Source organism: Salmo trutta, chromosome 27 (assembly GCF_901001165.1).
Source record: "Salmo trutta chromosome 27, fSalTru1.1, whole genome shotgun sequence".
Lineage (NCBI taxonomy): Eukaryota > Metazoa > Chordata > Actinopteri > Salmoniformes > Salmonidae > Salmo > Salmo trutta.
The window spans coordinates 44,317,590-44,341,935 of NC_042983.1; the positions used below are offsets into that span (position 1 = coordinate 44,317,590).

A 24,346-nucleotide genomic window follows, 5' to 3' on the forward strand; every position below is an offset into this window, starting at 1 on the left:
GGCAATGTTACCCACGGGTCGAGGAGATGGCCTTCTAAGTAAACACTGCAGATGTTGGCTTAATGGGAAATTCCCTTTAAAGGTGCACTATGCAGAAATCGCTCTGCCATTTCCTAGTTGCTAAATTTCTAACAGTTTGCTTAATTTCCGTTTATGTAACAAAACAAGCAAGTATAGTGTAGATAATATATTGTAAAATATATTTTCCATAACCAAAAATATTGTATTTTCAGCTGTTTGAACCTGGTGTTACAAAACCGAAAGTAAAAGACGCAAAAAACGAAACTTAAGAAAGGGAAGCATAGAAATAGCGCACATAGAACAGATCTACAGCACTTCTTCGAGTGGCTTTCAATGAGAATGACGGATCTAGTACCCCCATTTCTATGTGAATTTCCCAGCTCACCCCCCCCAAAAAAAGTTACATATTGCAGCTTTAATTGTCATCCGAGCTACAACTCGGATCTTCTGCAGTCCTGATTGAATCCTGGCCTTTTATGTCTATTCTACTCAATGTATTGTTGTGTCCCTCAGTCTACATGGAATGGTAACCAACATATTACACCACCGTCGAAAATACAACAATGTTTAATTTTAAAATAATCAAGTGGAAAAAAAAGGCTTTTTAAATTTTTCAGATTATGACCCAGTTGTTAGAACAAATGTATGACATTAAGAAAAATAAAGTGCATATAAACACCTTCAGTATACATAAAGTACATTGTATTTTAAAAAGGTACAACTCTTTTATAGTAAATAAAGTCAGATAGATGGGACCTTTTTCTAGACAGGAAGGGAACATATTCTTATTTTTGCTGAAAAGGTCCCACATCTACTAGCAAGAAGTCTCAAAATATTCACCAAAGAGTTTTACCGTTTTAAATGTTCTCTACAAAAAAATGAAGTCGTCCCAATCAAGTCAAACAGAGACATACTGTGTCTTCAGAAAAACAGGACTCTCCATAGTATTTATAAACTTATCAGTCAAACTGAGAGACGTACCGTGTCTTCAGAAAAACGGGGATTCTTCATAGTATTTATAAACTTAGCAAAATGTGTTCTTCCCTAAAGAGTTTTGCTGTGTTTCAGTTGTAAATATGTGTTGTTGATTTCACCAAGGTTAAAAACACTGTAGTTTTTTTCCCATTGAAGATTTCAAACTTTTAATAAGTTGTTGATGTGTTCTCTACATTGGTCGGAAACACACTTGTTACGACGCGGCTTCCGCAGCTCAATAATGCAGCTTTGAGCCGGGAGGTGGCGGCAGCAGTATTACGGGAAGGACATTTTCCATTTTCGGTGAGGTTCATCCCGTGGCAGTCTGATTGCCAATGACTCGTAAGATCTCTCGATGGATGCCAGCGTCTTGTGTGTTGATGCTTGTATCTCCCACCTGGCCATCTTCATAGCTGGATCAGAAGAAACACAGAATAATATCATATCCTCGGGAACTACCAACCCTGTGATCAGAACATATTCATAGTTGGCACTCCAGCTATTAAACTGAGATAAAAGTTGAAATGTTCACTTGTAATATCAACTATATTATTGAGATGTAAAACCTCTCTTTGGGTTTGTCGAAAGGAAATACAGACAGTCTGATTTGATGAATTTAACACTACTGTCTGTATAAACACTGTCGTGTTTTTACTACTGACACGTAGGAAGAAGCGTGTACAGACGTGGTCGTATACTTACACGAAGAAGAAGCGTGTACAGACGTGGTCGTATACTTACACAAAGAAGAAGCGTGTACAGACGTGGTCTGTGTTTGGGACGACCCAGATGTCTCCATGTTTGTGCAGGTCAGGGGATGTGATGACTGGAAGAGACAGAGAAGGACATATAAATATATATTAACATTTAGTTCACATATATGTTATCAGTTAATACATTCTCCATTGTTGTTCTGTGGTTGCTCCAGCCCAGGGTTTCCACTAGATTCCAAAGCCACAAAGTCAGATTCCACAGCCACAAAGTCAGATTCCACAGCGACAAAGTCAGATTCCACAGCCACAAAGTCAGATTCCACAGCCACAAAGTCTAATTCCCCCATCACAAAGTCAGATTCCACAGCCACAAAGTCAGATTCCACAGCCACAAAGTCAGATTCCACAGCCACAAAGTCAGATTCCACAGCCACAAAGTCAGATTCCACAGCCACAAAGTCAGATTCCACAGCCACAAAGTCAGATGCCACAGCCACAAAGTCAGATTCCACAGCGACAAAGTCAGATTCCACAGCCACAAAGTCAGATTCCACAGCCACAAAGTCAGATTCCACAGCGACAAAGTCAGATTCCACAGCCACAAAGTCAGATGCCACAGCCACAAAGTCAGATTCCACAGCGACAAAGTCAGATTCCACAGCCACAAAGTCAGATTCCACAGCGACAAAGTCAGATTCCACAGCCACAAAGTCAGATTCCACAGCCACAAAGTCAGATTCCACAGCCACAAAGTCAGATTCCACAGCGACAAAGTCAGATTCCACAGCGACAAAATAGCTTTTTGACACTCCTTTCAGGTTTGAGTAAAGCGTAAGGTTAGCAGTGTGGTTAAGGTTAGGGTTAGTTTTAAATCACATTTTAAGAAGATCCATTCTAGAAATGTGTGGGATTTATGACTTTGTCAAATCAAATCAAATTGTATTTGTCACATGTGCCGAATACTTACAGTGAAATGCTTACTTAGAAGCCCTTAACCAACAATGCAGTTATAAGAAAAATATTTACTAAATATACTAAAGTCATTTTTTAAATAAAAGAGCAACAATTAAAATAACAATAACGAGGCTATATAGAGGGGGTACCGGTCGGTACCGAGTCAGTGTGTGGGGGTACAGGTTAGTCAAGGTAAATAAGGTAATATGTACATGTAGGTAGAGTTATTAAAGTGACTATGCATAGATAATAAACAGAGAGTAGCAACGGTGTAAAAGGGGGGGGGGACAATGCAAATAGTCTGGGTGGCCATTTGATTAGCTGTTCAGCAGTCTTATGACTTGGGGGTAGAAGCTGTTGAGACGCCTTTTGGATCAAGACTTGGCGCTCCAGTACTGCTTGCCGTGCGGTAGCAGAGAGAACAGTCTATGACTACAGTGGCTGGAGTCTTTGGCAATTTTTAGGGCCTTCCTTTGACACCGCTTGTTATAAAGGTCCTGAATGGCAGGAAGCTTGGCCCCAGTGATGTACTGAGTGATTTACATGGGCCGTATGCACTACCCTCTGTAGTGCCTTGCGGTCGGAGGCCGAGCAGTTGCCATACCAGGCGGTTTTGCAACTAGTCAGGATTCTCTAGATGGTGCAGCTGTATAACTTTTTGAGGATCTGAGGACCCATGCCAAATGGGCGCTGTTGTGCCCTCTTCAAGACTGTCTTGGCGTGGTTGGACCATGTTAGTTTGTTTGTGATGTGGACACCAAGGACCTTGAAGCCCTCCTTTTCCTGTAGTCTACGATCATCTCCTTTGTCTTAATCACGTCGAGGGAGAGGTTGTTATCCCGGCACCACACTGCCAGGTCTCTGACCACCTCCCTATAGGCTGTCTCATCGTTGTCGGTGATCAAGCCTACCACCGTTGTGTCGTCGGCCAACTGAATGATGGTGTTAGGGTCATGCTTGGCCACGCAGTCATGGGTGAACAGGGAGGACAGAAGGGGACTAAGCACGCACCCCTGAGGGGCCTCTGTGTTGAGGATCAATGTGGCAGATGTGTTGTTACCTACCCTCACCAACCTGGGGGCGGCCCGTCAGGAACTCCAGGATCCAGTTGCAGAAGGAGGTGTTTAGTCCCAGGATCCTTAGCTTAGTGATGAGCTTTGAGGGTACTATGGTGTTGAACGCTGAGCTGTAGTCAATGAATAGCATTCTCACGTAGGTGTTCCTTTTGTCCAGGTGGGAAAGGGCAGTGTGGAGTGCAATAGAGATTGCGTCATCTGTGGATCGGTTGGGGCGGTATGCAAATTGGAGTGGGTCTAGGATTTCTGGGATAATGGTGTTGATGTGAGCCATGACCAGCCTTTCAATGCAGTTCATGGCTACAGACATGAGTGCTACGGGTCGGTAGTCATTTAGGCAGTTAATCTTGGTGTTGTTGGGCACAGGGATTATGGTGGTCTGCTTGAAACATGTCGGTATTACAGACTCAGATAGGGAGAGGTTGAAAATGTCAGTGACACTTGCCAGTTGGTCAGCGCATGCTCGAAGTACACATCCTGGTAATCCGTCTGGCCCTGCGGCTTTGTGAATTTTGACCTGTTTAAAGGTCTTACTCACATCGGCTACAGAGAGCGTGATCAAACAGTCATCCAGAACAGCTGGTGCTCTCATGCATGCTTCAGTATTGTTTGCCTCGAAGCGCGCATAGAAATCATTTAGCTTGTCAGGTAGGCTCGTGTCACTGGGCAGCTTGCGGCTGGGTTTCCCTTTGTAGTCCGTAATCTTAGTCCTGTACTAACGCTTTGCCTGTTTTTGATGGTTCGTCGGAGGGCATAGCGGGATTTCTTATAAGTGTCAGGATTAGAGTCCCGCTCCATGAACGCGGCATCACTAGGCTTTAGCTTGGTGCCGATGTTGCCTGTAATCCAAGGGTTCTGGTTGGGGTATGTACGTATGGTCACTGTGGGGACAACGTCATCGATGCACTTATTGATGAAGCCGGTGACTGATGTGGTATACTCCTCAATGCCATCGGATGAATCCCGGAACATATTCCAATCTGTGCTAGCAAAACCGTCCTGTAGCTTAGCATCTGCTTCATCTGACCACTTCCTTATTAGGCAAGTCACTGGTACTTCCTGCTTTAGTTTTTGATTGTAAGCAAGGATCAGGAGGATAGAATTATGGTCAGATTTGTCAAATGGAGGGCGAGGGAGAGCTTTGTACGTGTCTCCGTGTGTGGAGTAAAGATGGTCTTGAGATTTTTTCCCTCTGGTTGCTCATGTAACATGCTGGTAGAAATGAGGTAAAATGGATTTAAGTTGGTCTGCATTAAAGTCCCCGGCCACTAGGAGCGCCGCCTCCGGATGAGCATTTTCTTGTTTGCTTATGGCCGTATACAGCTCGTTGAGTGCAGTTTTAGTGCCAGCATCAGTTTGTGGTGGTAAATAGACAGCTATGAAATCATAAAGATGAAAACTCTCTTGATAAATAGTGTAGTCTACAGCTTATCGTGAGATACTCTACCTCAGCCAAGCAAAACCTCGAGACTTCTTTAATATTAGATTTTGTGCACCATCTGTTATTTATAAATAGACACAGACCACCACCCCTTGTCTTACCGGAGGCAGCTGTTCAATCTTGCTGATTCATGGAAAACCCAGCCAACTATATATTATCCATGTTGCCGTTCAGCCACGACTCAGTGAAACATAAGATATTATAGTTTTTAATGTCCCGTTGGTAGGATAGTCTTGAACGGTGCTCATACAGTTTATTCTCCAATGATTGCACGTTGGCCAATAGGATAGATGGTAGAGGTGGGTTACCCACTCGCCGACGAATTCTCACAAGGCACCCGTATCTGCGTCCTCTGTATCGGCATCTCTTCTTAATGATGGGGATTTGGGCCTGGTCCGGTGTCAGCAGTAAGTCATTCGTGTCCGACTCGTTAAAGAAAAAAATCTTCGTCCAGTTTGAGTTGTGTAATCGCTGTTCTAATATCCAGAAGCTCTTTTTCGGTGATAAGAGATGGTGGCAGACACATTATGTACAAAACTAAGTTACAAACAATGCGAAAAAAATAAAAAAATAAATAGCACAATTGGTTAGGAGCCCGTAAAACGGCAGCCATCTTCTCCGGCGCCAATCTCATAGGAGTATAGAAGTTGGTGACGACCCCAGCCCAGAGCACATACGTACCTTCACATAAGGCTATGCACTTTAGGTTCCGACTTTGCAAAAACTGGGGCTGCTGTCCTTTCTTTGTTGACTGCAAAAGGAAACAACTCTAGTGAATAGAAATGTTCATTTTCCCCAGAATATTCAATTTTACCCCTGTTCCATCAACACCTTGCAAAAGTGTAAATGTCCTCATGCTAACCTGCAAATGTAAGTTGGTCTTGTTTGTCGCAGTTTGGTCCTTTGAAGCAACCTTCTGTTGCTTTTTGTTCATCCCTGAATGGAGAGAAAGATCAATTTTAGAAGTGATCACGAGCATGAAACATTTTGTCTATTTAAACAATAATCACATTTTAAATAGACAGAACGGTAATTCATTTAAAACAGGGCTCTAACTCCTCTAGCTCCACAATGGGTGCAGGCAGCAGACCTCCATACATGTCATTATTGAAAGAGATTGTGATATCTCACATCTCAAAATAATAGGGCTAATTAATGTTAGATCCCTCACTTCCAAGGCAGTTATAGTCAATTAACTAATCACTGATCATCATTTTGATGTGATTGGCCTTACTGAAACATTCATTTACAGTGTTAAATGAGGCCTCTCCTCCTGGTTACACTAGTGACCATATCCCCCGCGTATCCTGCAAAGACAGAGGTGTTGCTAACATTTACAATAGCAAATTTAAATTTTGACCCCAAAAAATGACTGCGTTTTCATCTTTTGAGCTTCTAGTCATGAAATCTATGCAGCCTACTCAATCACTTTTTATAGCTACTGGGCCGTATACATCGTTCCTCACTGAGTTCCCTGAATTCCTATCTGACCTTGTAGACATGGCAGATAACATTCATATTTTTGGTGACTTCAATATTCACATGGAAAAGTCCACTGACAGACTCCAAAAGGCTTTCGGAGCCATCATCGACTCAGTGGGTTTTGTCCAACATGTCTCTGGACCTACTCACTGCCACAGTCATACTCCTGATCTAGTTTTGTCCCATGGAATAAATATTGTGGATCTTAATGTTGTTCCTCATCATCCTGAACTATCGGACCACTGTCTTATTACGTTTGCAATCGCAACAAATAATCTGCTCAGACCCCAACCAAGGATCATCAAAAGCCGTGCTATAAATTCTCGTACAACACAAAGATTCCTAGATGCCTTTCCAGACTCCCTCCACCTACCCAACGACATTGGAGTACAAAAATCAGTTAACCACCTAACTGAGGAACTAAATGTAACCTTGTGTAATACCCAAGATGCCGTCTCACCAATAAAAATAAAAAACATTTGTCACAAGAAACTAGTTCCCTGGTATACAGAAAATACCCGAGCCCTGAAGCAAGCTTCCAGAAAATTGGAACGGAAATGGAGCTCCACTAAACTGGATGCCTTCCGACTAGCTTGGAAAGGCAATATCGAAGACCCCTCACTGCTGCTCGTTTATCCTATTTTTCCAACTTATTTGAGGAAAATAAGAACAATCCAAAATGTATTTTTGATACTGTCCCAAAGCTAACTGAAAATAAGCATTCCCGAAGAGGAATTGGCTTTCACTTCAGCAGTGATGAATTCATTCTAACTTCTTTGACGAAAAGATCATGATCATTAGAAAGCAAATTATGGACTCCTCTTTAAATCTGCGTATTTCTCCAAAGCTCAGTTGTCCAAAGCTCTCCAAAGCTCTGCACAACACTGCCAGGACCTAATATCAATGGAGACACTCAAGTTTTTTTATCCTATATCTCTTGACACATTCATGAAAATAGTCATGGCCTCTAAACCTTCAGGCTGCATACTGGACCCTATTCCAACTAAACTACTGAAAGAGCTGCTTCCTTTGCTTGGCCCTCCTAAGTTTCGGTGTTCCTCAAGGTTCTGTTTTAGGACCACTCTTGTTTTTATTATATATTTTACCTGTTGGTGATGTCATTCAGAAACATAATGTTAACTTTCACTGCTATGCAGACGACACACAGCTGTACATTTCGATGAAACATGGTGAAGCCCCAAAATTGCCTTAACTGGAAGCCTGTGTTTCAGACATAAGGAAGGGGATGGTGGCAAATGTTTTACTTTTAAACTTGGACAAAACAGAGATGCTAGTTCTAGGTCCCAAGAAACAAAGAGATATTCTGTTGGACCTGACAATTAATCTTGCAATATCGAAGACCCCTCACTGCTGCTCGTTTATCCTATTTTTCCAACTTATTTGAGGAAAATAAGAACAATCCAAAATGTATTTTTGATACTGTCCCAAAGCTAACTGAAAATAAGCATTCCCGAAGAGGAATTGGCTTTCACTTCAGCAGTGATGAATTCATTCTAACTTCTTTGACGAAAAGATCATGATCATTAGAAAGCAAATTATGGACTCCTCTTTAAATCTGCGTATTTCTCCAAAGCTCAGTTGTCCAAAGCTCTCCAAAGCTCTGCACAACACTGCCAGGACCTAATATCAATGGAGACACTCAAGTTTTTTTATCCTATATCTCTTGACACATTCATGAAAATAGTCATGGCCTCTAAACCTTCAGGCTGCATACTGGACCCTATTCCAACTAAACTACTGAAAGAGCTGCTTCCTTTGCTTGGCCCTCCTAAGTTTCGGTGTTCCTCAAGGTTCTGTTTTAGGACCACTCTTGTTTTTATTATATATTTTACCTGTTGGTGATGTCATTCAGAAACATAATGTTAACTTTCACTGCTATGCAGACGACACACAGCTGTACATTTCGATGAAACATGGTGAAGCCCCAAAATTGCCTTAACTGGAAGCCTGTGTTTCAGACATAAGGAAGGGGATGGTGGCAAATGTTTTACTTTTAAACTTGGACAAAACAGAGATGCTAGTTCTAGGTCCCAAGAAACAAAGAGATATTCTGTTGGACCTGACAATTAATCTTGATGGTTGTACAGTCGTCTCAAATAAAACTGTGAAGGACCTCAGCGTTACTCTGGACCCTGATCTCTCTTTTGACGAGCATATCATGAATATTTCAAGGACAATTTTTTTCTCCATCTTTGTAACATTGCAAAAATCAGAAATGTTTTGTCCAAAAATGATGCAGAAAAGCTAATCCATGCTTTTGTCACTTCTAGATTAGACTACTGCAATGTTCTACTCCCTGGCTACCCGGAAAAAGCGCAAAATAAAATTCAATTAGTGCTAGACACACAAAGGTGCCCCGACAAGGCACTGGAGAGACGAACCATCCTTGCTGTCTCTGCCTGGCCGGTTCCCCTCTCTCCACTGGGATTCTCTGCCTCAAACCCTATTACGGGGGATGAGTCACTGGCTTACTGGTGCTCTTCCATGCCGTCCCTAGGAGGGGTGCGTCACTTGAGTCACTGACGTGATCTTCCTGTCTGGGTTGGCAACCCCCCTCGGGTTCGTGCCATGAGGGAGATCTTCATGTGCTATATTTATTTATTTATTTTACTGTTATTTAACCATGTAAGTTGACTGAGAACACATTCTCATTTACAGCAACGACCTGGGGAATAGTTTCAGGGGAGAGGAGGGGGATGAATGAGCCAATTGTAAGCTGGGGATGATTAGACAGCCGTGATGGTATGAGTGCCAGATTGGGAATTTAGCCAGAAACCGGGGTTAACACCCCTACTCTTACAATAAGTGCAATGGGATCTTTAATGACCTCAGAGAGTCAGGACACCCGTTTAACATCCCATCCGAAAGACAGCACCCTACACAGGGCAGTGTCCCCAATCACTGCCCTGGGGCATTGGGATATTTTTTAGACCAGAGGAAAGAGTGCCTCCTACTGGCCCTCCAATACCACTTCCAGCAGCATCTGGTCTCCCATCCAGGGACTGACCAGGACCAACCCTGCTTAGCATCAGAAGCAAGCCAGCAGTTGGATGCAGGGTGGTATGCTGCTGGCTATACTCAGCCTTGTCTCAGGATGGTAAGTTGGTGGTTTGCGGATATCCCTCTAGTGGTGTGAGGGCTGTGCTTTGGCAAAGTGGGTGGGGTTATATCCTGCCTGTTCGACCCTGTCCGGGGGTATCATCGGATGGGGCCACAGTGTCTCCTGACCCCTCCTGTCTCAGCCTCCAGTATTTATGCTGCAGTAGTTTATGTGTCGGGGGGCTAGGGTCAGTCTGTTATATCTGGAGTATTTCTCCTGTCTTATCCAGTGTCCTCTGTGAATTTAAGTATGCTCCCTCTAATTCTCTCTTTCCCTCTCTCCCTCCCCTCCCAGAGGACCTGAACCCTGGGACCAAGCCTCAGGAATACCTGGCCTGATGACTCCTTGCTGTCCCCAGTTCACCTGGTCATGCTGCTGCTCCAGTTTCAACTGTTCTGCCTGCGACTATGGAACCCTGACCTGCTCACAGGGCGTGCTACATTGTCCCGGACCTGCAGTTTTCGACTCTCTCTCTCTACTGCACCTGCTGTCTCGAACTCTGAATGATCGGCTATGAAAAGCCAGTTGACATTTACTCCTGACGTGCTGACCTGTTGCACCCTCTACAACCACTGTGATTATCTATTATCTGACCCTGCTGGTCATTTATGAACATTTGAACACTTTGGCCATGTTCTGTTATAATCTCCACCCGGCACAGCCAGAAGAGGACTGGCCACCCCTCAGAGCCTGGTTCCTCTCTAGGTTTCTTCCTAGGTTCCTGCCTTTCTAGGGAGTTTTTCCTAGCTTCTACACCTGCATTGCTTTCTGTTTGGGGGTTTTAGGCTGGGTTTCTGTACAGCACTTTGTGACATCGGCTGATGTAAAAAGGGCTTCATAAATACATTTCATTGAAATAGACAGAATGGTAATTCATCCAAAACAACCATTACATTTTAAATAGACAGAACGGTAATTAATCTAAAACAACCATTTGTTTTTCCCTTCTCAAAGTTACCAAGAGAAACCGTCCTTAACCCCTGATCTAATGCTGTTGCTCCATCCGAGACTTAGATACCTGAGTAGCCAAAGGATATGCTTGACATTGGGCTGAGATAGATTCCACTCCCATAGATGGCGCCATGGAGCTGCAGACAGAGAGATACAATAACCAAAATATTAGAGGCCTTTAAAAAGTGGAACTGACAGCGTCTTAACAACAATAAATCTTATTAAAATCTATTCAAATACACACCCAGGAAGAATATGATGCCTTTTAAAAAATATATATATTCTGAGAAGCGAACATTTAAATATGGTGATTTTCATACAATCATAGAATGTTTGGGAATGACATAGAGTAATGCATTTGTGAGAATTCTATAGCAATATAGAATGGGAAAGCGGCCGTGCGTTTGGACAATTAATAGACACTGCAGTAAATAAATCCTACTAAAAAACATGCCAGTCTTGTCCGGGACCAGACACAGACCGCTGTGCCATAGCCAATCAGAGCTACAGTAGGCCTATATGCAAATATACAGGCAGTAGGACCTGCCATCATTCACTATGAACTGGACTGTGTGTTTACAGGCAGTAGGACCTGTCATCATTCACTATGAACTGGACTGTGTGTTTACAGTAGGGCCTGTCATCATTCACTATGAACTGGACTGTGTGTTTACAGTAGGATCTGCCATCATTCACTATGAACTGGACTGTGTGTTTACAGTAGGACCTGCCATCATTCACTATGAACTGGACTGTGTGTTAACAGTAGGACCTGTCATCATTCACTATGAACTGGACTGTGTGTTTACAGTAGGACCTGCCATCATTCACTATGAACTGGACTGTGTGTTAACAGGCAGTAGGACCTGTCATCATTCACTATGATCTGGACTGTGTGTTTACAGTAGGACCTGTCATCATTCACTATGAACTGGACTGTGTGTTTACAGGCAGTAGGACCTGTCATCATTCACTATGAACTGGACTGTGTGTTAACAGGCAGTAGGACCTGCCATCATTCACTATGAACTGGACTGTGTGTTTACAGGCAGTAGGACCTGCCATCATTCACTATGAATTGGACTGTGTGTTTACAGGCAGTAGGACCTGTCATCATTCACTATGAACTGGACTGTGTGTTAACAGGCAGTAGGACCTGTCATCATTCACTATGAACTGGACTGTGTGTTTACAGGCAGTAGGACCTGTCATCATTCACTATGAACTGGACTGTGTGTTTACAGGCAGTAGGACCTGTCATCATTCACTATGAACTGGACTGTGTGTTTACAGTAGGACCTGCCATCATTCACTATGAACTGGACTGTGTGTTTACAGGCAGTAGGACCTGCCATCATTCACTATGAACTGGACTGTGTGTTTACAGTAGGACCTGCCATCATTCACTATGAACTGGACTGTGTGTTTACAGGCAGTAGGACCTGCCATCATTCACTATGAACTGGACTGTGTGTTTACAGTAGGACCTGCCATCATTCACTATGAACTGGACTGTGTGTTTACAGTAGGACCTGTCATCATTCACTATGAACTGGACTGTGTGTTTACAGTAGGACCTGCCATCATTCACTATGAACTGGACTGTGTGTTTACAGTAGGACCTGCCATCATTCACTATGAACTGGACTGTGTGTTTACAGTAGGACCTGTCATCATTCACTATGAACTGGACTGTGTGTTTACAGTAGGACCTGCCATCATTCACTATGAACTGGACTGTGTGTTTACAGGCAGTAGGACCTGCCATCATTCACTATGAACTGGACTGTGTGTTCACAGGCAGTAGGACCTGCCATCATTCACTATGAACTGGACTGTGTGTTTACAGGCAGTAGGACCTGTCATCATTCACTATGAACTGGACTGTGTGTTTACAGTAGGGCCTGTCATCATTCACTATGAACTGGACTGTGTGTTAACAGGCAGTAGGACCTGTCATCATTCACTATGAACTGGACTGTGTGTTAACAGGCAGTAGGACCTGTCATCATTCACTATGAACTGGACTGTGTGTTTACAGGCAGTAGGACCTGTCATCATTCACTATGAACCGGACTGTGTGTTTACAGGCAGTAGCAACAGCGTGACTTTAGATCATTAGAACACATTCACCAAAAGCCACAAAATACACCTGAATGGATTTCTGCGAATATGTAAATACCACGGGAGTCCTCTCACATTTGGGAACTTGACAGTCCTATTGATCAAACAACCATGAACAGGTAGGCTTTCTCTCCCTCAGTTGCCTATGCACAACAACAACAACAACAAGATCAACAACTAATGCTAGCCAGAGCGAGATGAGCTAAACTCTAATGAGGGAACACTAGATAAACCCACTCAAACTTGTTTGGCTGTCAAAATCGCACTAATAAACGATTAGGGGAATAGTAGCCAGCTCGTCCTTCTGCAGCCTGTCTGCCAATGCATGCCCGTCCCAACCCACGTTTTGACTACTGAATGGGAACTTGCCTGCCAGCCCATTTTAACGATGCCAAATACATTTGATTGACATCTAAGATATGTTATAACTGTGGAAAAGTCGTTCAAGTTCAGCGTAGCTAGCTAGCAAAGTGATTAACACCTTTTGCTAGCTAATCAAATGACACTTGGATCTCTAATTGTAGCCACCGAAAAAACGAGATGGGGGGGGGAAATCGTCGGCCACTCAACCCACTCACCCAATGACATGACATCCTCCCAGCAACTAGTTAGTTAGCTAGCTAGCTAACGTTAGACTCCGTGTGTTTAGGTTGTGTCACGTCCTGACCAGTAAAGGGGTTATTTGTTATTGTAGTTTGGTCAGGGCGTGGCAGGGGGGTGTTTGTTTTATGTGGTTCGGGGTTTGTTGGGATATGTGTTTATGTAGAGGGGTGTTTGTTTTATGTGGTTCGGGGTTTGTTGGGATATGTTCTTATGTAAGAGGGGTGTTTGTTTTATGTGTTCCGGGGTTTTTGGGGTATTGTTCTGGTTTTGTATTTCTACGATTTTCTATGTTGTGTATTTATTTGTTGGCCTGGTATGGCTCTCAATCAGGGACAGCTGTACATCGTTGTTGCTGATTGGGAGTCATACTTAGGTAGCCCTTTTTTTCACCTGTGTTTTGTGGGAAGTTGTTTTTGCATTGCTGTGTGTTTAGCCTGCAATACTGTGCGTTCGTTCGTTTTCTTGTTTTTGTTTTTGTTACGTGTCTCAATAAAAGTTAAAATGAGCACTCAACCCCCTGCGCCTTGGTCTTCTCCGTACGACAATCGTTACAGGTTGTTAAATAAATAGATATATAAATAGGTAAGCTAGTCTATTAGCCACATTATGACTGACTTGTGGTCATTTGCAACTTTGATTATATTAACATTCACAGCCTTAGTTACATTTGTCCGTTTTTATCCCCCCCAAAAAATAATTGAGTGATTGAAACTGAAATTGTGCATCCCGAATGGCTGGAGGCAGCAAACAATGTTACCAGCTGTTATTTACAACCTGAAAGCAAATATTTTTTGGACTAACAAGAAATGTATTGGTGAATTATATTAATCATGCGTTGAACTGCATCCATCTATTCTGACAACAATGCTTTTCTCTTCGTCATGGAACGAGTCGAGTCACACAGAACCTATTTCTTAAAACCTCTTATAAAGTTGTTTTTCGTAGCACAAATTGGGGAATTTGATATTTTTCACTGATATTATTATGATTGTCTGTTTGTTTCATATCCGCAAAGTAGTTCAAACGCTTGTCAGTTCCACTTTATCATGTAATATGCAATGTACTGTATATTAAATAGGTAGGGTAACTGTGGATTGCAGCGATTAGGTGTTAGGTTGATAAGCCTAGTGTATCCTTGAATGGTTATGGGTTACATTTCCTCAGCTCCACCCCACAGTTTACCAAACAAACTAGTCTCAGGGTTCAGGCATTTCAAATCACAGCTTGTTCCTTTAAAGGGTTGATAAACACATTGTATACCTCCTCAGATGTTGTTATTTTTTTTACCTGAAGTCTTGTGTTGGATGCAACCACCAAACCGTTCCTCAAAATGGAGTGCCAATTCTCTATGTGAGAACCACTGAGGAGAGAATTAAAATATATTAAAATATATGAAAACATATTAAAATATATTAAAATATATGAAAATATATGAAAATATATTATAAAGGTGTTGCTCAAATCCTCCATAGCCTTATAACTGCATCATAATGCATTATACATACACACTTTATGTAAAGCGTTACCTATTCTTCCACTAAAAAGAGCAAAGTCACTTCTGAAAACAAAACAGTTGTAAGATTACAAAAAGCAAAAAAGGGCTGATGTGTAGCTAGCGAGCTACTGGTGATGTAAGAAAACGTTCCTACTGGAAAGCAAAGGTACTCCCAAAGAGGTTTTTGGCAGCTCGGAAGTTGGACTCTTTGGCAGGAGGACTGCTGAGTAGAAGGAACTGGTGCTGGGTGTGCATGAACTTCAGCTGCTGCAGTCGTGACAGAGAGACACAGGAGACACAACACGAGAGACTTATCACTATGCATCCTACATGACACCCTATTCTCTGTATCAAAAGTAGTGCACTACATAGGGAATAGGGTGCCATATAAAGTAGTGCACTACATAGGGAATAGGGTGCCATATAAAGTAGTGCTCTATATAGGGAATAGGGTGCCATATAAAGTAGTGCACTACATAGGGAATAGGGTGCCATATAAAGTAGTGCTCTATATAGGGAATAGGGTGCCATATAAAGTAGTGCACTACATAGGGAATAGGGTGCCATATAAAGTAGTGCACTATATAGGGAATAGGGTGTCATATAAAGTAGTGCACTATATAGGGAATAGGGTGCCATTTGGGATGTCAAATATGGCGGTGGGCAATTGTATTAGTTTAAAATAATCTAATTTCCCAATTTACTTGAGCATAGAATATTGCTCAGTCTTTGAATTATACTGAGCTATATTCTATGCTCAAGTAAATTGGGAAATTATATTATTATATTATATTATATTAATACAATTGCCCACCGCCATATTTTTCAGTATTTTCTGCTTATGCATCCAAACCAACCACCGGTGTGGCTGGCCAAAGAGCTCTATTTTCACGTCATCCAATCAAATGTAAACGCCTGGAGTTTGCTAAACGGCATTGGCACTTAGATTGAAACCAGATGACGTGAAAATAGAGCTCTTTGTCCAGGCACACCAGTGGTTGGTTCGGGTGTCGAAATGACAATGCATAAGCAGAAAAGAACCCCATACCTACTGAAAAATATAGTGCTGAATCTTTGATGTTATGTGGCTATTTTATTTCCGCTGGTCCTGGGGGGCCATTGTTAAAGTCAACGGCATCATGAACTTTACCCAGTACCAAGACCTTTTAACCAAAAACCTGGTTACCCATGCCATGAGGGTGAAACTTGACCGCAAGTAGATTTTCCAGCAAGACAATCAACCAAGCACACATCAAAATCCACAAAGAAATTGTTAATTGGGCAACAAAAAAATCTACATTTTGCAATGGCCATCTCAGTCTCTGGACTTAAACCCCATTTTGAAACACTGTGGTTTGAATTGATGAGGGCAAGTCCATAAGAACAGATGAAGGATATCAACGATCTGGAAAGATTCTGTATGGAGGAACGGGTCTAAGATTCCTCCCAATGTGTTCTAGATTCCTGCCAATGTGTTCTAGATTCCTCCCAATGTGTTCTAGATTCCTCCCAATGTGTTCTAGATTCCTCCCAATGTGTTCTCGATTCCTGCCAATGTGTTCTAGATTCCTCCCAATGTGTTCTAGATCCCTCCCAATGTGTTCTAGATTCCTGCCAATGTGTTCTAGATTCCTCCCAATGTGTTCTAGATTCCTCCCAATGTGTTCTAGATTCCTGCCAATGTGTTCTAGATTCCTCCCAATGTGTTCTAGATTCCTCCCAATGTGTTCTAGATTCCTCCCAATGTGTTCTAGATCCCTCCCAATGTGTTCTAGATTCCTCCCAATGTGTTCTAGAATCTCATATTTTTGTTGTTGTTGTCGAAAAAGGCCCAGTGTCATTATCCTCGCAAGGTGAGGTATTGAAATGTATTGAAAACAGTAATTTTTGACACCTATCTTTTTGAGAGAAAAAAATATATAACTTCTTAAACAAAATCTCTTTCTCTGAGCAATTGTATTAGTATAAAATAATATCATATCCCATTTTGTTTTGAGCATACAAATAGCTCAGTATTTGAGTTCAGGCAGACTTAATCACCATAAATATAGAGATATCACATCACGTCTAGGGGAGATAAAGGTTAAACCAGACTTATCACCATAAATATAGAGATATCACATCACGTCTAGGGAGATAAATGTTAAACCAGACTTAATCACCATAAATATAGAGATATCACATCACGTCTAGGGAGATAAAGGTTAAACCAGACTTAATCACCATAAATATAGAGATATCACATCACGTCTAGGGAGATAAAGGTTAAACCAGACTTAATCACCATAAATATAGAGATATCACATCACGTCTAGGGAGATAAAGGTTAATCTGTATAACGTCCTGTTCAACTCTCTACATGACTGTAACACCTTTTCATATGGATTGAATTATTCAGTAATTAAGATCATTTCGAACAATGTGGTATCAAACCGATGTTCAGTTCTAGTATTTATCTCACCTTCAATTTCATTTAAAAGCTCTTAATTGCCCCCGAGGAGGTACACAAAAGGTGTATTGAACGGAATGTAAAACTCACTCTGGTAACTAGAAGTTTGACGATGTGCGATCTGTTACTGGATATTACCCTGGGGGGGGAGGAGGAGGGGGGGGGGGGGGGAATAAGAAAAATGGTTATAGTCTTAACACTTTGTAATATAACACTTCCAGCAACGTGACTTTTGCTGTATATTTCTGTAAGTGTCAAATCATACAGTTTCTGTGGGTGGTGAAATCAGAAATATTTTAAGAAACGAAGAGATGGGGAAACTCCATTGGATTCGTATTAACACCCATTGTGTACACGGCCATATGTTGTTTAATGGGCCGCGCGGTGCATTCTGGGCCGCGCGGTGCATTCTGGGCCGCGCGGTGCATTCTGGGCCGCGCGGTGCATTCTGGGCCCGCGCGGTGCATTCTGGGCCGCGCGGTGCATTCTGGGCCGAGCGGTGCATTCTGGGCCGCGCGGTGCATTCTGGGGCGCGCGGTGCATTCTGGGCCGCCTGGTGCATTCTGGGCCGCGCGGTGAATTCTGGGCCGCCCGGTGCATTCTGGGCCGCCCGGTGAATTCTGGTCCGCGCGGTGCATTCTGGGGGCGCCTGGTGCATTCTGGGCCGCGCGGTGCATTCTGTGCTCATAACCTGACTTTTAGAAGGGGATTGTGTGGCAATTAGCTTAGCAACCGCGTGACGCAGCATGACAACGTGAACGCGATTGGTCCACAGTCTTCTGGTCAGGGATATAATACATTCCTCCATTCATTGACCATCGATATTCCCATCTCCTCATTTGTTAAAGTATTTCTGGTAAAAATGTATCCGTCTACATGATGCTTGTCTGTGTACATTCAATATGGCAGCCGGTGTTTCTGACTGCTCTGCAATAAGGCCTGGAATGGTAATGTATCAATGGTACACAATGGTAGAATATATAAGGACAATGGTACACAATGGTAGAAAACACAATTGTAGAAAATATAAGAACAATGGTACACAATGGTAGAAAATATAAGGACAATGGTACACAATGGTAGAAAATATAACAACAATGGTACACAATGGTAGAAAATATAAGGACAATGGTACACAATGGTAGAAAATATAACAACAATGGTACACAATGGTAGAATATATAAGGACAATGGTACACAATGGTAGAAAATATAAGAACAATGGTACACAATGGTAGAAAATATAAGGACAATGGTACACAATGGTAGAAAATATAACAACAATGGTACACAATGGTAGAATATATAAGGACAATGGTACACAATGGTAGAAAATATAAGAACAATGGTACACAATGGTAGAAAATATAAGAACAATGGTACACAATGGTAGAAAATATAAGAACAATGGTACACAATGGTAGAAAATATAACAACAATGGTACACAATGGTAGAATATATAAGGACAATGGTACACAATGGTAGAAAATATAAGAACAATGGTACACAATGGTAGAAAATATAAGAACAATGGTACACAATGGTAGAAAATATAAGAACAATGGTACACAATGGTAGAAAATATAAGGACAATGGTGGGTTCTTACCATTGCAGTAAGAGGATTCTTACCATTGCAGTAAGGGATTTCTTACCATTGCAGTAAGAGGATTCTTACCATTGCAGTAAGAGGATTCTTACCATTGCAGTAAGAGGATTCTTACCATTGCAGTAAGGGATTTCTTACCATTGCAGTAAGAGGATTCTTACCATTGCAGTAAGAGGATTCTTACCATTGCAGTAAGGGGGTTCTTACCATTGCAGTAAGGGGGTTCTTACCATTGCAGTAAGGGATTTCTTACCATTGCAGTAAGGGGTTTCTTACCATTGCAGTAAGGGGGTTCTTACCATTGCAGTAAGAGGATTCTTACCATTGCAGTAAGGGTGTTCTTACCATTGCAGTAAGGGGGTTCTTACCATTGCAGTAAGAGGATTTCTTACCATTGCAGTAAGGGTGGTTTTTACCATTGCAGTAAGGGTGGTTCTTACCATTGCAGTAAGGGGGATTCTTACCATTGCAGTAAGGGGTGAGCTAAAGGATCGTGCTTGTCCATCTGCCTCTTGACCTCAAGGTAAGGAGCCTGTAGAGAAACAATCATCTTGTAACTGGGGTTATTGAACTCTGCTGGCTTCACAACACACAGATACACAGGAGCCATGGAAGGGGATGAGAGCCAGGGTGAATTATGCGTGTGTGTGTATGCGTGTGTGTGTGTGTGTGTATGTGTGTGTGTGTATGCGTGTGTGTGTGTATGCGTGTGTGTGTATGCGTGTGTGTATGCGTGTGTGTGTGTGTATGCGTGTGTGTGTGTATGCGTGTGTGTGTGTGTATGCGTGTGTGTGTGTGTATGCGTGTGTGTGTGTATGCGTGTGTGTGTGTGTGTGTATGCGTGTGTGTGTGTGTATGCGTGTGTGTGTGTGTGTATGCGTGTGTATGTGTGTGTATGCGTGTGTGTGTGTATGCGTGTGTGTGTGTGTGTGTATGCGTGTGTGTGTGTGTGTGTGTGTATGCGTGTGTGTGTGTGTGTGTGTATGCGTGTGTGTGTGTGTATGCGTGTGTGTGTGTGTGTGTATGCGTGTGTGTGTGTGTGTATGCGTGTGTGTGTGTATGCGTGTGTGTATGCGTGTGTGTGTGTGTGTACGCGTGTGTGTTGTTGATGTTGAACATTGTACAATAACATTACAAGTTGACATTGCCAAAAGGCTCTATAATGCTTTATAACATAAAGTTATTAGTTAGTTACCTGGGACATTTCTCTGATAGAGGTGAGACTGGTTAGGGTTACTTACCTGGGACATTTCTCTGATAGAGGTGAGACTGGTTAGGGTTAGTTACCTGGGACATTTCTCTGATAGAGGTAAGGCTGGTTAGGGTTAGTTACCTGGGACATTTCTCTGATAGAGGTAAGGCTGGTTAGGGTTAGTTACCTGGGACATTTCTCTGATAGAGGTAAGGCTGGTTAGGGTTAGGGTTAGTTACCTGGGACATTTCTCTGATAGAGGTAAGGCTGGTTAGGGTTAGTTACCTGGGACATTTCTCTGATAGAGGTAAGGCTGGTTAGGGTTAGTTACCTGGGACATTTCTCTAATAGAGGTAAGGCTGGTTAGGGTTAGTTACCTGGGACATTTCTCTGATAGAGGTAAGGCTGGTTAGAGTTAGTTACCTGGGACATTTCTCTGATAGAGGTAAGGCTGGTTAGGGTTAGTTACCTGGGACATTTCTCTGATAGAGGTAAGGCTGGTTAGGGTTAGGGTTAGTTACCTGGGACATTTCTCTGATAGAGGTAAGGCTGGTTAGGGTTAGTTACCTGGGACATTTCACTGATAGAGGTGAGACTGGTTAGGGTTAGTAACCTGGGACATTTCTCTGATAGAGGTAAGGCTGGTTAGGGTTAGTTACCTGGGACATTTCTCTGATAGAGGTAAGGCTGGTTAGGGTTAGGGTTAGTTACCTGGGACATTTCTCTGATAGAGGTAAGGCTGGTTAGGGTTAGTTACCTGGGACATTTCTCTGATAGAGGTAAGGCTGGTTAGGGTTAGTTACCTGGGACATTTCTCTGATAGAGGTAAGGCTGGTTAGGGTTAGTTACCTGGGACATTTCTCTGATAGAGGTAAGGCTGGTTAGGGTTAGTTACCTGGGACATTTCTCTGATAGAGGTAAGGCTGGTTAGGGTTAGTTACCTGGGACATTTCTCTGATAGAGGTAAGGCTGGTTAGGGTTAGGGTTAGTTACCTGGGACATTTCTCTGATAGAGGCAAGGCTGGTTAGGGTTAGTTACCTGGGACATTTCTCTGATAGAGGTGAGACTGGTTAGGGTTAGTTACCTGGGACATTTCTCTGATAGAGGTAAGGCTGGTTAGGGTTAGTTACCTGGGACATTTCTCTGATAGAGGTAAGGCTGGTTAGGGTTAGTTACCTGGGACATTTCTCTGATAGAGGTGAGACTGGTTAGGGTTAGTTACCTGGGACATTTCTCTGATAGAGGTGAGACTGGTTAGGGTTAGTTACCTGGGACATTTCTCTGATAGAGGTAAGGCTAGTTAGGGTTAGTTACCTGGGACATTTCTCTGATAGAGGTAAGGCTGGTTAGGGTTAGTTACCTGGGACATTTCTCTGATAGAGGTAAGGCTGGTTAGGGTTAGTTACCTGGGACATTTCTCTGATAGAGGTGAGACAGGTTAGGGTTAGTTACCTGGGACATTTCTCTGATAGAGGTAAGGCTAGTTAGGGTTAGTTACCTGGGACATTTCTCTGATAGAGGTAAGGCTGGTTAGGGTTAGGGTTAGTTACCTGGGACATTTCTCTGATAGAGGTAAGGCTGGTTAGGGTTAGTTACCTGGGACATTTCTCTGATGGAGGTGAGACTGGTTAGGGTTAGTTACCTGGGACATTTCTCTGATAGAGGTAAGGCTGGTTAGGGTTAGTTACCTGGGACATTTCTCTGATAGAGGTAAGGCTGGTTAGGGTTAGTTACCTGGGACATTTCTCTGATAGAGGTGAGACTGGTTAGGGTTAGTTACCTGGGACATTTCTCTGATAGAGGTAAGGCTAGTTAGGGTTAGTTACCTGGGACATTTCTCTGATAGAGGTGAGACTGGTTAGGGTTAGTTACCTGGGACATTTCTCTGATAGAGGTAAGGCTAGTTAGGGTTAGTTACCTGGGACATTTCTCTGATAGAGGTAAGGCTGGTTAGGGTTAGTTACCTGGGACATTTCTCTGATAGAGGTAAGGCTGGTTAGTGTTAGTTACCTGGGACATTTCTCTGATAGAGGTAAGGCTGGTTAGGGTTAGTTACCTGGGACATTTCTCTGATAGAGGTAAGGCTGGTTAGGGTTAGTTGCCTGGGACATTTCTCTGATAGAGGTAAGGCTGGTTAGGGTTAGTTACCTGGGACATTTCTCTGATAGAGGTAAGGCTGGTTAGGGTTAGTTACCTGGGACATTTCTCTGATAGAGGTAAGGCTGGTTAGGGTTAGTTACCTGGGACATTTCTCTGATAGAGGTAAGGCTGGTTAGAGTTAGTTACCTGGGACATTTCTCTGATAGAGGTAAGGCTGGTTAGGGTTAGTTACCTGGGACATTTCTCTGATAGAGGTAAGGCTGGTTAGGGTTAGTTACCTGGGACATTTCTCTGATAGAGGTAAGGCTGGTTAGGGTTAGTTACCTGGGACATTTCTCTGATAGAGGTGAGACTGGTTAGGGTTAGTTACCTGGGACATTTCTCTGATAGAGGTAAGGCTTGTTAGGGTTAGTTACCTGGGACATTTCTCTGATAGAGGTAAGGCTGGTTAGGGTTAGGGTTAGTTACCTGGGACATTTCTCTGATAGAGGTAAGGCTGGTTAGGGTTAGTTACCTGGGACATTTCTCTGATAGAGGTAAGGCTGGTTAGGGTTAGTTACCTGGGACATTTCTCTGATAGAGGTAAGGGTGGTTAGGGTTAGATACCTGGGACATTTCTCTGATAGAGGTAAGGCTGGTTAGGGTTAGTTACCTGGGACATTTCTCTGATAGAGGTAAGGCTGGTTAGGGTTAGTTACCTGGGACATTTCTCTGATAGAGGTAAGGCTGGTTAGTGTTAGTTACCTGGGACATTTCTCTGATAGAGGTAAGGCTGGTTAGGGTTAGTTACCTGGGACATTTCTCTGATAGAGGTAAGGCTGGTTAGGGTTAGTTGCCTGGGACATTTCTCTGATAGAGGTAAGGCTGGTTAGGGTTAGTTACCTGGGACATTTCTCTGATAGAGGTAAGGCTGGTTAGGGTTAGTTACCTGGGACATTTCTCTGATAGAGGTAAGGCTGGTTAGGGTTAGTTACCTGGGACATTTCTCTGATAGAGGTAAGGCTGGTTAGAGTTAGTTACCTGGGACATTTCTCTGATAGAGGTAAGGCTGGTTAGGGTTAGTTACCTGGGACATTTCTCTGATAGAGGTAAGGCTGGTTAGGGTTAGTTACCTGGGACATTTCTCTGATAGAGGTAAGGCTGGTTAGGGTTAGTTACCTGGGACATTTCTCTGATAGAGGTGAGACTGGTTAGGGTTAGTTACCTGGGACATTTCTCTGATAGAGGTAAGGCTTGTTAGGGTTAGTTACCTGGGACATTTCTCTGATAGAGGTAAGGCTGGTTAGGGTTAGGGTTAGTTACCTGGGACATTTCTCTGATAGAGGTAAGGCTGGTTAGGGTTAGTTACCTGGGACATTTCTCTGATAGAGGTAAGGCTGGTTAGGGTTAGTTACCTGGGACATTTCTCTGATAGAGGTAAGGGTGGTTAGGGTTAGTTACCTGGGACATTTCTCTGATAGAGGTAAGGCTGGTTAGGGTTAGTTACCTGGGACATTTCTCTGATAGAGGTAAGGCTGGTTAGGGTTAGTTACCTGGGACATTTCTCTGATAGAGGTAAGGCTGGTTAGGGTTAGTTACCTGGGACATTTCTCTGATAGAGGTAAGGCTGGTTAGGGTTAGTTACCTGGGACATTTCTCTGATAGAGGTAAGGCTGGTTAGGGTTAGGGTTAGTTACCTGGGACATTTCTCTGATAGAGGCAAGGCTGGTTAGGGTTAGTTACCTGGGACATTTCTCTGATAGAGGTGAGACTGGTTAGGGTTAGTTACCTGGGACATTTCTCTGATAGAGGTAAGGCTGGTTAGGATTAGTTACCTGGGACATTTCTCTGATAGAGGTAAGGCTGGTTAGGGTTAGTTACCTGGGACATTTCTCTGATAGAGGTGAGACTGGTTAGGGTTAGTTACCTGGGACATTTCTCTGATAGAGGTGAGACTGGTTAGGGTTAGTTACCTGGGACATTTCTCTGATAGAGGTAAGGCTAGTTAGGGTTAGTTACCTGGGACATTTCTCTGATAGAGGTAAGGCTGGTTAGGGTTAG

At 42.9% G+C, this 24,346-nt stretch overlaps 1 protein-coding gene across 2 annotated transcripts in view; it reads right to left on the reverse strand.

Moving 5' to 3' along the window:
- Nucleotides 1-570: 570 nt before the first annotated feature.
- The window catches only part of LOC115165049 (protein mono-ADP-ribosyltransferase PARP8-like), a 95,668-nt gene continuing 71,892 nt past the window's right edge, over nt 571-24,346 (reverse strand). The window contains exons 19-27 of one of the 2 annotated variants that reach the window (XM_029718080.1): nt 19,478-19,545; nt 17,496-17,544; nt 15,111-15,220; nt 14,749-14,821; nt 10,802-10,871; nt 6,043-6,116; nt 5,862-5,931; nt 1,738-1,822; nt 571-1,409 (exon numbers count right to left, since the gene is read on the reverse strand). In XM_029718080.1, coding sequence (XP_029573940.1) covers nt 1,307-1,409; nt 1,738-1,822; nt 5,862-5,931; nt 6,043-6,116; nt 10,802-10,871; nt 14,749-14,821; nt 15,111-15,220; nt 17,496-17,544; nt 19,478-19,545 — 702 coding nt within the window. In that variant the 3' untranslated portion in view covers nt 571-1,306. Of the gene's footprint in view, nt 1,410-1,737; nt 1,823-5,861; nt 5,932-6,042; nt 6,117-10,801; nt 10,872-14,748; nt 14,822-15,110; nt 15,224-17,495; nt 17,545-19,477; nt 19,546-24,346 lie in introns of both variants that reach the window. The other variant, XM_029718079.1, reaches the window with a different exon arrangement.